The 12,428-nt window shown below is 38.6% G+C and overlaps 1 protein-coding gene across 16 annotated transcripts in view; it reads right to left on the bottom strand.

Moving 5' to 3' along the window:
- The window catches only part of KIF1B (kinesin family member 1B), a 96,327-nt gene that overhangs the window by 36,766 nt on the left and 47,133 nt on the right, over window positions 1-12,428 (bottom strand). For 14 of the 16 annotated variants that reach the window (XM_040533583.1, XM_040533575.1, XM_040533585.1 and 11 more), the window contains 2 exons: window positions 11,403-11,583; window positions 10,719-10,791 (listed from right to left, as the gene is read on the bottom strand). In XM_040533583.1, coding sequence (XP_040389517.1) covers window positions 10,719-10,791; window positions 11,403-11,583 — 254 coding nt within the window. Of the gene's footprint in view, window positions 1-1,480; window positions 6,531-10,718; window positions 10,792-11,402; window positions 11,584-12,428 lie in introns of those variants that run through there. The other 2 variants (XM_040533592.1, XM_040533591.1) reach the window with 1 other exon arrangement.

The following is a 12,428-nucleotide window of genomic DNA, read 5'->3' as shown; positions in this document are numbered from 1 at the left end:
GATAAAAGGGGTCAGATGTGAAGTGACAGAAACAAGCTTCTCTTACTTGCAAGGAAAGGCAAAAAAAAATATTTTCCTGCAGCCTGAAGGACATAATCCGCAGGTGTCATTTTGAGCGACTAGATTACAGAAATGAAGAATGTGCAGGACAAAAGCTCCATGGAAAAGCTTTTCAGTTAATGTTTAAGTAGAATCTTTGATCAGATTCTTTCAGAAAAACTGGAAAGCTGCAGAGGGAACAGTCAAAAATCAGGAACATTCCACTATCTTACTTCCAGCATGAAAACACACATACTCATTACATTCATTCATTGACAAAGACTTGCTTCTTGTCTTCCCTCTGTATTTTCAGACTCGTAAGCCAAACAAATGCAAATAATGCGTAATAAAATACTTTTTTTTTTTTTTTTTTTTTTAAATCTCCACACTAACAAACTATACATTACTTTAAAAGCAGAAGAATTCAAGTTTGTTTTCCCATAATGAAAAAATAGGTACCGCTTCTCTACGCAGAGAAACAGGACTAAGATTGCCTCCTAGCACTTGATACTCTGGCAGTACTTAGAAGTAATTGGCACTGAGCAACTAATGACAGATGAATTTCAGGTTGGTTCACTTACAGAGCACTGACTGAGGATTGGTCAGCTCTACTGAGAGACTGGCCAGCTCTACTGAGCAGCCTTTCCAGATCTAATTAGTGATAATACACATGTAATTGTTAGTACCAATGTAAAGGTACCTCAAATGCTAGAAAACAAACAAAAAAACGCATCTATAAGAAGCTGTCCTGAAGTTCTGTGCCTGAGACTCGCTGGAACCCAATGCACATTGTTGCACAGCTTCATACTGTGTTTTAATCATCAGCTCCAGGAATGCAGTAAAAGGGAATGCAACCTTTATTTTGCCCAGGGGCATGGAAATAGGTAAGGCCGTGACAATCATGGCTTTCTGAAAACAGAAAAATTATATGCCCCGACTAGGCTTAACCTCTTAAGACCAGACTGGGTCAGCTTTTTCATCAGAACACTATCACAACGTGGATACTTTGGACCTAGGTGATGTCTGCAAGGGTACTGTGGTCTATGGGAGTCCCTCCTCCATTTGAGGCATACAAAAAAAGTCAGTTTCAAATAAATACAGACCAGTCAGCTCTGTATTTTCTCCAGGATTTAGATAAACAGCACCTGTGATGCTGCAATGGTATAGTACTGAAGACAAGTATGGCTTGTAACCCCCTGCATTATGATTTTATCTATTTATTTTACATAAACTACATGACGGCAGACACAAATCTGTGTAAGTTGCTGTTCACACAACTATACAGCAGAAACATCACGGTGGATGTACTTGCAAGAATCAGACTGAGGAACAATTAGAGAAACCTTAAATTTAACTCACCTAGAACAATACCGACCCCAAGACAAAAAATAAAATCAGGACAAGCCTGCAATATGGTATAGTACTGAGACAAGTCTGACACTTACAAGAGTATTTCATAGTTTATTGAAAGAGCACTTGTTACAATACAAACCAGTTCTGCTTTTCACGAGGCAGATGCTTGCTCTTAAGACAATTCAAAACTTATATTTTCTTAAACAATGGACAGATCTGAAAATCCCATTTAATTCAAAGGCATCTCACTGCTTTCTTTACAGTACAAATGGGCACACAGCATAGAATTCTCATTTGGCAGCTCCTGAAGTGGTTCAAAGGGAAGTATCAGTCAAATGTCAACATATAAAGGATAAAGGACAAACCTCTAACATATAAAGAATAAAGAACAAACAGTGAGTGTTATTGAAACTATGCTGAACGCACTGATAAAAATAGCATCCTCTAGTTTGACAGATCCCCAAGATTGTGTCAGAAAGGACATTGAAGTCAATCAGAGGAGAGTTAGTGTCATGCATTTCCCCACCCAACCCCCAAATCCACATGTCCCTAGTGTGTCTTAAAGGACATTTAATCAATCATCACTAAGGCACAGGTGGATACAAGCCAGCTGTCAAAGCACACAGCACATCAGCACTTAGCAATGGCAATTAAGCTCACTAAAACAGCACTCCCATCACGGATGCCACATTTCCATTAACCTGAAAGCCTTTTCCACAGTCTTCTATGAAAGCAGCTGTATTAGTGTTCATTAGCCCCATTAATGCAGGATTTGAAGTGAGAGGTGTGCATATTTCTGAATACTGCAAGGAGATCCATGAGTTCTCACACTTTCCCTTCTAAGACAAGGCACTACATTCTAAAAGTGGCTGATTATTTCAAAAGATTTCTTCCCAAGTTTCATTTTTGTAATAACCTCCCTGAAGCCCAGGAAGAAAGCTGCTTCCTCTGAGCAGGCTGGACTCCCTTCTGTCAATGACTACTCCTTTTTCAAAGGAATGGTATGTCAAACCATCCAGCAAAATGAGCGAGGTTGTTTTCTAGTGCTGCACTAAAACAGGGGGGTAACAGATTGATGACCACCTATTGTTCATTATCACTACCATCCAAACCATTTATGGGTATTTTTTTTCAGCATTTTATGCTGAAGTAAGTTGGGGAAAAACTTTTTAGAATTTAGCATTTAAACATGGAAGAGCAGGATCTATTTTTAATCTCCTGTCAGTACATGTACTTGCATGGACTTGAAATCGTGTCGTGATTTTGTGGCAGCCACAATCCTCAACAAATAAATGGGACAAGAGAATCCTGACTTGTTCTTCTCTCACCGCCTACCCCTAACGCCGACTACTACCTCTTTGGCTCAGGTATTCTACAGAGCTGAGAGGATTTTCCAGAGCATACATTTGTAAGAGAGCCCAAGCCTTTCTGAGGTTATGAAAGAGAACTCATTGCATGTCAAGGGTAAAGTGCAATGCACTCATAAAACAGAATTCTCAAAAGAAAGGCACCAGGACAACAGCATTTGCAGCCTAAAATCTCATTTAGCAATTTTGACTCAGACTCAAACTAAGTATTGCTCATCTACAAGGCTTCCTTTTTTTTTTTTTTGAAAAATATCAAGGCGTTTTTGGCCATGTTCTATTTCCTTTGTTCACATAGGCCAAACATGAGACAAATGCAAATTGCAAAGCCATAGGTGGACAAATGAATTAAACCTTCTGTAAAACAAGTCCTAAATGGTAGGACTAACTGATTCTACTAGGACAGTCAGACTTTGGATCTCCTATATCCGAGGGCCAGTATTCTATCAGTAAGGCATGTGCAGAGGCTGCAGTGGTAACACTTGATTAAACTATACATAAACGGTGCATGGCTGCCACTTACCATGTGTTGCAACCAGCACCTATACCATGCACAATTGGGAAAGGGGAAAAAAAGTAGGACAAGAAATAAAAATAAGATGGAAGGTAAGCATGAGGCATTTTCTACTTATCTACAGCTATGTTGAAACATGCAGAAGTAACAATTACCAGTAGGGCTTGTATTTTAATCAAAAATAAGCAACCTCAAGTAAATCAAGGATATTTGTGCAAAAGAGCACAAGTCACTTAACTGTACAAATGCACTGCAAAGTGGACCAATCTCACCAAATCTGGTATAGTATCCAAGTTCGCTTTTAAAATTTTATTCAAGTTAAACTTAACAGCAAAAGTAAGTTCTCCTCAGAGCTTTAGATTGGCTTATGCTTATGTCCACAGATTTTTAGAAGTACGCTCAATTTTGTTTTGCACCTTAAGAAACTCAGAAGGAAAGGTCTATAATCAAAAATGGGACTCTCCAATTGAGACGAAACACCAAACTCATAAAAAGATTATTGCTTAATCAGTATTTTTCGTGTAATTTGTTTAAAAGAATCTGAAGTAGGGATTGCAAGCATTTGTTTTATGGCAAATCACTTGCAAGTACAGACACCTCAGATCAGAATAGATATTAAAAATTCTCACTTGCATGGGGAGAAGGAAAAATCATCTTATTTTTTCCTAAATGTGACCTTCTCCTTTATTAAAAAAAGTCTGGAAACATGGGTATAATCCAAGACCAGAAACACTAACATGAGGTATCACATTAAGATGAAACAGTTCAATTAACCTATCTTTACCCCAGCCAATTCAAAGTAGCGATTGATAAATCTTCGTAAGAATAACTACCTCCCAGACTTACAGCCTGAGAAAGCTGAAAACAAAATAAGAACTAGCTCTTTGAGGCTTCTTCCTGCACCAGAGTATTAAAAAAATCTCGGTTCCTTTCTGCAATCTCCGTATAATAATTAAGAACTATTATACTTAGAGATGCAATCAGAATTAGAAAAAACTCATTTCCAACATATTGCTTCAAACATATATATCCTGACATCAAATTCCATTCAGGCAAGTTTAACTGTCACAGCAATTTCATACCAATAATTATGAACTTAAGCAGAAGGACAGAAGACATTTCCTACTCAGGTAGTAGGATTGTGGCCCAATAGCTCTTCTTAACTTCTCTATACAAAAAGCCACATTATCTTGTCAGCCAACATTTCATTTACAGATTATGGAGAATTTGGGTTAAGAGTGGAAAATATTGTACTGAAGAGCCAGATCGATTTAAAAACAGATGGTCAGTTTCCTTATTTCTAAAAAAAAAAAAAAAAAAAAAAGGCACAAGAAACATTCAATGCTATAAACTAAATTCCTTTTTTGATTGTCTACATAAAAACACAGGAGGAAGGTAGCACTTGGTGAGTTCCAGACAACATTTTCAACATTAGAAAAATACTCCAAGACACACAAAAAAATTGGTAAATGAGCTAGCAGAGAAGTTCTCCCCTCCACATCCCTCCCTCCAAATCTTCTAATCTATGACGAAAGTTCTTAAAATTTGTCAGTGTTCTTCCAATCGGGGTTGTTACAACTGCACCAAAAGTCACATGCAAACCGAACGGGCTGAAGCACCGGTACCTTGTGCCGAATTACTCAAGTTCTACCTGGCCAAACCCAAGACATAAGCAAAGCCAATCCTGGCTGTTTCTTAAGAAGCCAGCATTGCCCCTGCTTCCCTCCTCCCCGAGACTAGCCTTGGCCAACTAATCATACGGTAGTTTCTCTGCCCGCTTTGAGGTTAGGTGCTGAGAACTGGCGCCTCATCCGTGGGGGCGTCACAAACTGGTTATAGTGGTTAAGCCGGTCAGTCTGTTTCGGGTGGGAGTTTGCTGTACTGCCTTCTGCACTGCCACCAGTGCTATGATTGCAGTAAGGCTGCCGGTGCTGGTGGATGTGGCGCTTTTGCTGGAAAGTCTGCAGGTCTGGGTTCTGCTGCCCACTGTACGAGTGCAACGATTCAGACGAGCCTGATGCCTGCCGCCGCAAGGTTTTTTGAGAGCCGTTGTTGAGAGAATTGCTTCTCCAACGCAACTGGGGTTGCTGATGATGATTGCTAGGCTGGGCCTGAGTGTTTAGCTGCTGCCTGTTAATTTGGATATTATCTTGATTCCTCTGGGGGCCATAAAGATTCCACAGCTGCTGAGGGTCCTTAGGGGCAGCTCTGCTTTCTTTTTCTTTGCTTTCATCTTTGTTCTTATCATCATCTTTTGGAATTCTAACCTCAATAACTTCATCCTCTGTGATAATTATGTGAGTGCCCGGACTCCATGAGTTTCTATGCTTGGGGTTGCTTTTGAAAGGAAACCGTGGCTTACGATTTTCAGGCGGGATAAATCGGTGAGGCATATTTTGTCGACGAAGCTGTTTTGCTATTTCCTGCTGCTGCAGATTTTTAAATCGAATCTGTTCTTGCCTCATCCAACGTAACCTCCCACGTCGGAAAGCTGGATCACCTGCCATTAACTGAGAAACACGCTCCTCTTTAGCAAGATCATCATTCTCACTTCTTTTTAATTCGCCTGTGGGCTTCTTATCCACATCCGCTACACTGTCAGAGTTTGGAGACTTATCATTAGCTGTGGTTGACTGAGCTTTCTCTGAAGACCCTATCAGAGGCAAAACCTTCTCCATTTTTAGCATCTTATTTCTAAGAACTTTTATCTCCTCATCCTTCATGTTGTTCTGCTTCTTCACTTCTTGCAAGATATCTTCCAATTTGTCTATATGCACCTTCAGGTCATCCACATCAGTTACTCCTTTGCCATTGCCCATAACATCTTCAATTTTCTCATCTCCAACTCCTACCGTATCCCAGACATCACGGGCAACAGCTCGCCACGATTCACGCTCATTCGGATCTTTTTTCCCATACATGGCACAAAGCTCCTTCATTTTAACAATGGCCAGAGCCTCAATCTCCTGTCTAGTGTGCCTGAAGTCATTGAGTGCTACCTCATAGCATATCTCTTTCACAGCCTGGATCTTTAAGTCTGAGATGGTAACCCACTTGGAGTCTTTGCTAAGGCGTCGGCGTTGGGGTATCTGGTACATTTTAATAGGCTCTCGTTTCTTCCCACTGCTGGGGAGGCCACACTTTTTTACAATGGTTTGGAGCTTGCTGGGGGGCAGCTTCTCTCTCAGGGAAGTGATCAGTCTCCAACTCTCCTCACACGATCTCTTGTCCGAATCATCCCCACTATCAGAGTCTGCATCCTTTGGAAAAACAAAAATCAAGAAGTGGCCCCAAAATAACCAAAATTAAAATTGTAAGAAAATGGAAAAGCTAAACAAGAAGTAGCAGGCAAAGAAAACTAAATCAAAAATCAAAATAGAACAAGTGAAGTCCCTGAAGACTGAGTGATAAGACATTAACGTGCATCTTCGAGAATCATGGACTGTCAAAATTGGCCCTCTTCACTACATTAAGATTAACATTACTTAGAAGTCTCATCATCTTGAAATATCAGATAATCTAAACTCTTCCCTCCCAATCCCTTCCAAAAATCTTTATAATGATCAAGAAAAACAAAGTTCCTGATTAAAAAATAAAAATAAATATCAAGTGTCAACTGCACTTCCCACATGCTACAAAGACATGCAAATCCCCGCCACACACATTTGCCTTGGTTACTGCTGTTGCTTCTTTCAGCAAATCCTCCCCAGGTAGGTGAATACAACAGCCATCATAGAAGATGTCATGAGCAGCCAGAGTAAGTCAGGTTAACACTGGTTAGTAACGTTGCACATGGTTGCAGGGATGCTCAAGTTTAGAATCCGCTTCACTACAACAGCAGCCAGAGAAGTGTTAGACGATAAGAAAATATGAAACAGAAGCAGCCGAAAGGTTTCAATGTTAAAAGGACTGTAAGTGCCACTATGACAGGTGAAGACAGTGGTTCATACTCCAAGACTTGCTACAGGCTAAAAGGATATCCGGAATCAGAGTTTCAGAGGTGGGTTTATTTTGTTTATTTTGTGTTTGTTTTTTCCACTTGTCACCTTGTTGTTTAGTTTAAAAAAGCAAAAACATCAACAGTCTTCACTGTCCGAAGAACGAGTTTCAGAAGAATGTAGCAGTAGTGACTTTTTTTAAAACTGTTTTAATTTGAATTCTCAATTTGATATCCTTCATTTGTCCTCTTCTCAAACCCTAGAGCTTCCACATGCTAAGAGTTATGCTTGTTTTGCTTCTTCATTATAAGTTTTCCATCTTTTGCTAAATCATTTGTAATGAGCAGTGCTTCAGGTTTTCATATGCCAGGAATATTTATTCAGGTATACTGCCACCAAAAGTTAAGCATATCCATTATTGCTTACTGCAGCCAGGAGTTAAAGTCAGACTACCTTTTTTTTTTTTTTTAAAAAAAAAAAAAGGATTACTAATTTAAGACCTCTCCAACAAACAAAAAGAGTCCTATGTAATTAGTGTGATCCACTAGAAACCACATCATCTTCAATAAAACACAGCAGTCAGTCTCTAACGAACCTCTAATGTCTGTATTTTTCACATGAAGAATTAAAATACATTAGAAGTCAGGAACATTAACAGCCAGTTACTCTACAACCAAAGGAAACCGAGGTAATTTACTCTGCACCACAGGTTTCTAGACTTAAGACTTCGGGTAGAGGACCACGAAGAATGGGGAATACAATATAATTGGTCTTAGGAATGATGAAAAGGAGTAAAAGCAGTATTGTTCTACCCTATGGTCAACAAGCTCTATAGCCTAAGAATCACGTTACGTGAGCTTCTTGTGACCTTATGTATCTTTAGTATTCAGGAATAGCACTAGAGAATCATCTTGTACTAGTTCAGGCCAAAACATGAACAGAACGCCAGATTATGAACAGAACCAACTCGTCATGACTTTACAGGCAACAAACTCTGCAGCCTAAGGAAAGATCATCTAACAAACTGCATGTTGCAGTGGAAATAAAAGATGCCCTGAAGGAAAACACTGCACAAACTACACGTTCAAAACTACATCCAGAAAGGCAAAATAAACTACTCAGACGTTAAAGCATAAATGCCACAGGATTATTCTTACAGATTACAAGAACTACCATATTACTACTTATGGGTAAAGGCTGTCTTGCTTATAAAAAGCTGATTAGGTGACACTATGTAGTCATTGTCCTGCATGCACTCTGAGATTAACCAACCCAATTAATATAGGTATGTACTAGCATTCTAACACTAAGGGGTCACTGCAAAAGCATAATGACCAAGAAAACCTGGAAGATAACTTGAGCTCTATTAAACACCTTTTCACATTCAATTTGAAAAATGGAGAACAATTATTTCTACTTCCAAATAATGCCAGCAAGGTGAATAGATAGTAGTTGCAAATTTTGGAAGAAGAGTTATCACTTCTCTTTTTTGTATAGCACATCTAACTATAAAGAAATGCCCAAATTGGTTGGCATCTCAGCACAAAACCAAAACATTTTGGAAAACCCTATCTTATATCCAAGATCATAATCCCGTTTAGAACACAAAGAGTATTTATATTTCAACATCAATCTTATATAGCAGCAAGATACAGAACCTGACAGTGTAGCTGGATATTGTGGCAACATAAATACTTTTAAAGTACACAAGCTGGAATGCATTCCCAGATTTCCCGATCACTATTCAATTGCTGTTGAGAGCTAAAGAATGCATTAATCCTGTCCATTCCAGACTGCATAGTGACACAAAAGTGACAAGATGTGTCAAGAAGTTGCGCTGTATGCTCATTAAGCAGTGTAAAAAGCAGTATCCTGCTTAACTGACCAGTGACCTCATTTGTTATGATCCTTACAACTAGGAAAGCTGTCCTTTAGAAATTACAGTGGTAATGCATGCAGGATAGTCTTCCACCTTTGCCCACTAAGTGATCAGCAAAAAAAAAAAGCTGAAAGAAACTATTAACTATACTACAGTATTAGACGAACAACTATTTAAATAAATCTTCCCCTAATCATAAGTACAGGGAGAAACAAATTTCCGTTCACAACACTTGCAGCAATACAGCCTTATTTGAAGTAGATCCCCAGGCAGCCAATTCTCTCGTTTAATTCATACAGCAGCTTCGCATATGCCTGTCACCAAAATTTAAGGGATGGAATTGCATCTCCTTTGACACACAGCCAAACCTTGATGCTTTTTTTCTTTTCATGTGGAATTATTTTTTGCAGTACTACTTTCAACTCCACAAATTAAAAAAATGAAACTGAAGAAACATTATGTTAGTTGCATCTTAAACTCCTTTCTGAACTAAGTCTTGCTTTGACTCAAAGTCTGCAGCAACTCCTCTCCACCCAAGAAGAGTACTCCCTTGTAATGGAGTAGAGATGCAGAAGGCTTTAAGTGTACTGTATAATATAAATTTTAAAAAAAAAGGATGTAGCTTCTATCTATGGAATCCGGAGTACTCTGCTCCACTATGCTTTTGGGAGAAGGCTAAGAGTGGTTTAAACCTCTGCATGCCTTTATCATGAAGTTTTCAGGGGTCTCAAACTTCTAATACAAACAAATGGACTGTGACTTTGGAAATCTTAGTGGAATTACGGCACAACTGCATTTACATTCTGGCTAAAAGACACACAGCGTAGTTAAAGCAGAATCAGGAGACTCAGATTTTGTAAGGAAATCTAAATTTCGTTCCTAGGCTTGGTCATGTTTTCAAAATTCACAGGATGCTTGGAGATGCATTTCTATTTGTAATGAACTTCAGAAGACGTTTGTTGTGAAAAGATTGAAGTCTTAAACAGGAAATCTGATAAATTAAGTCTGATTATAGGAAGAAATAGGTGAAATGGTGGAATTCCCATTGTTCCGAATGAGTTAACGTTCCCTTTGCACACTTATTCCCTAGTCATAACCCCACCATCAGCACGTGTAGCATTAAGAACCTTACAAGGAACTCCATGCAGGGGAAGGGAGAAGGGTTAAAACATGCACAATGCAGCAACATTTTCAGACATCATTCAGAAAAAATAAACCTAGCATATCATTGTTCTAGGAGTCTCTTTGGCAGCATAAAATTAGTACCTTCTGGTGATCCAAGATCAAAATCAAGGCAAACATCCCAAAAAGTAGCTGATTAGACTATTGAAAATGAACTTCAAAAAACGTAAGAGCATAGAAATGCTCTTCTTTAAGGTTACATTGCAAGAAATCTGACCTGTCCCAACAAGAACTGATTAAAGCCTCTTCAGTGTCAATTACATTCCCAAATTAACACGAAGGAGCTCACTCACACTGATCATAATCCATTGTAGACACGAAGTATTTAAAAGCAAAGGGATAACTGCATTGTGCAGACAACCCAAGCAGGTTTCCTAAACTTTCAGATAAGCAAGGACAGGAATTACTGTTGGCCAAAGGTATAGTTAATCTGAAGTAAGGACACATACCAGCCTTTGCTGCTCCAACAAGAGATCTGCTTCCTCTTTTTCCTTCTTATACAAGATCTCCATTTCTTGTAATCTGAAGACAGGCAGAAGAACAGAAATAGACAGATGATATTAGTTTCACGTTGGTGTTGATCTAAACACAAAATCCACTAAATTACAATGACAAGAGTAAAAGTCGTTCCATTTAAAAAGAATTACTTGTTATAAAGTTACTGTTTGTTTTTTTTAACTCCTTTAACCTAAAAAAATAAAATAAAAAAGTACAATTTACTAGGATCTATCAATTCAGTGCATTTAATTTGTTACACAGGAGATATCTATTATGGTACTACATAAGTGAAGCTACCTAAAAGTTACAGTGCAGTCCTTCACCAAAATCTGGTCTAGGGAATTAATGGCAGGTGCTTAACTTTTTTTTTTTTCTTTTAAGGAGCTACAGCACTGAAGTAAAATGGAGGAAGTTTTCTGAACTTTCACTAGAGGTAGCGGTGACACTAAACGTCTGAACGAGCACTGGAATATGTTGGAAGAAGGGTACTTGAACTCTGTTTATTTTTGGAAGGTTCATTTAAAAGTCTTCCATATATACAACAGACATTAGCTTTAGGTTTTGCACTGACACAACTCATAGCCTACAGCTGTATCTTTCTTGTTGCAAGAAGAAATTCTGAGTTCTTTCATTACCTTTTCTCCATCTCCTGCTTCATGTCAATGCCCTGCTTCTCCAGAAGCTCCCTCTGAGCAAAAGTCCAGTCAACTGGCTCAGAGGGAGTCTCAGCTGATGGTGTTTTCTCTCTTTCTGCTCGTGCTTGCTCTGGATGGTTGAATCGGAATACATGGTTCTTACCCATGATGATACGATTTCCTAAAAATAGCAACACAAGTTAATTCTTTCAGGATTCCAAGGCAATTAAAAACATCACTGAATGATTCATCCCATTTATCCTCACATGGCAGCGGAAAAGATTGCTCAATGAGGATTTTAGTATACATTCAAATTAGTGGGTGACAAGGAAGAAAAGAATGTCTGGTTTGTACAGAAAAGGCTACTGGTGATAAGAAGCAGTGCTCACAGAGGATGGCATCACCCTCAGAGATCCGATCAAACATTCTGGAAAAATTTATCAAAAATTAAAGGACGGACTTGGAGACTGACCAGCTGTTGCAGCAGATAAAACATTCACTAAGTCCCATTCCTCATCTTTATTGACAGCACTAAAACATGGGCAAAGGCCAATTTAGCAGAAATTTCAGCTTGGAAAAAGTCTAACTTCAAAGAATGGAATGCACGGTGGTTACTTTTCTTTAAAATGTGGTTTACATGTATTGATTTAATTTGTACCCTCATCAGTAATATTTATAGAAGGATTTTAGTTTCTTTTAAATAATGTGGGAAGAGCTGAACAAATGTAATATCGTAAATCTTTCAGCTAAATCCTAGAGATATCAGATGTCCAAAGAGCCTGAGACACGTGCTTGATGGAAGACAGTGAAATTCCTCTGCTCTCCCAGAGAACATATTAATGTAGTTAAAATAAAAAAATATATTCCAGTAAGTAGATCTCCAGAGTAACCAAAATTGCCCTTATGAATATATTACTAGAACACAGGCATTTCAAGATGTCAAAGCCATATCTAAATTGTCCAGGTAACTCAATTGTCTAGATGCAGAAGGCAAATATCTACTTTTTTTTAAAGAAAGTAATTACT

This window comes from Cygnus olor, chromosome 21, assembly GCF_009769625.2.
Source record: "Cygnus olor isolate bCygOlo1 chromosome 21, bCygOlo1.pri.v2, whole genome shotgun sequence".
NCBI lineage: Eukaryota > Metazoa > Chordata > Aves > Anseriformes > Anatidae > Cygnus > Cygnus olor.
This window is presented reverse-complemented; position numbering and strand designations above follow the sequence as displayed.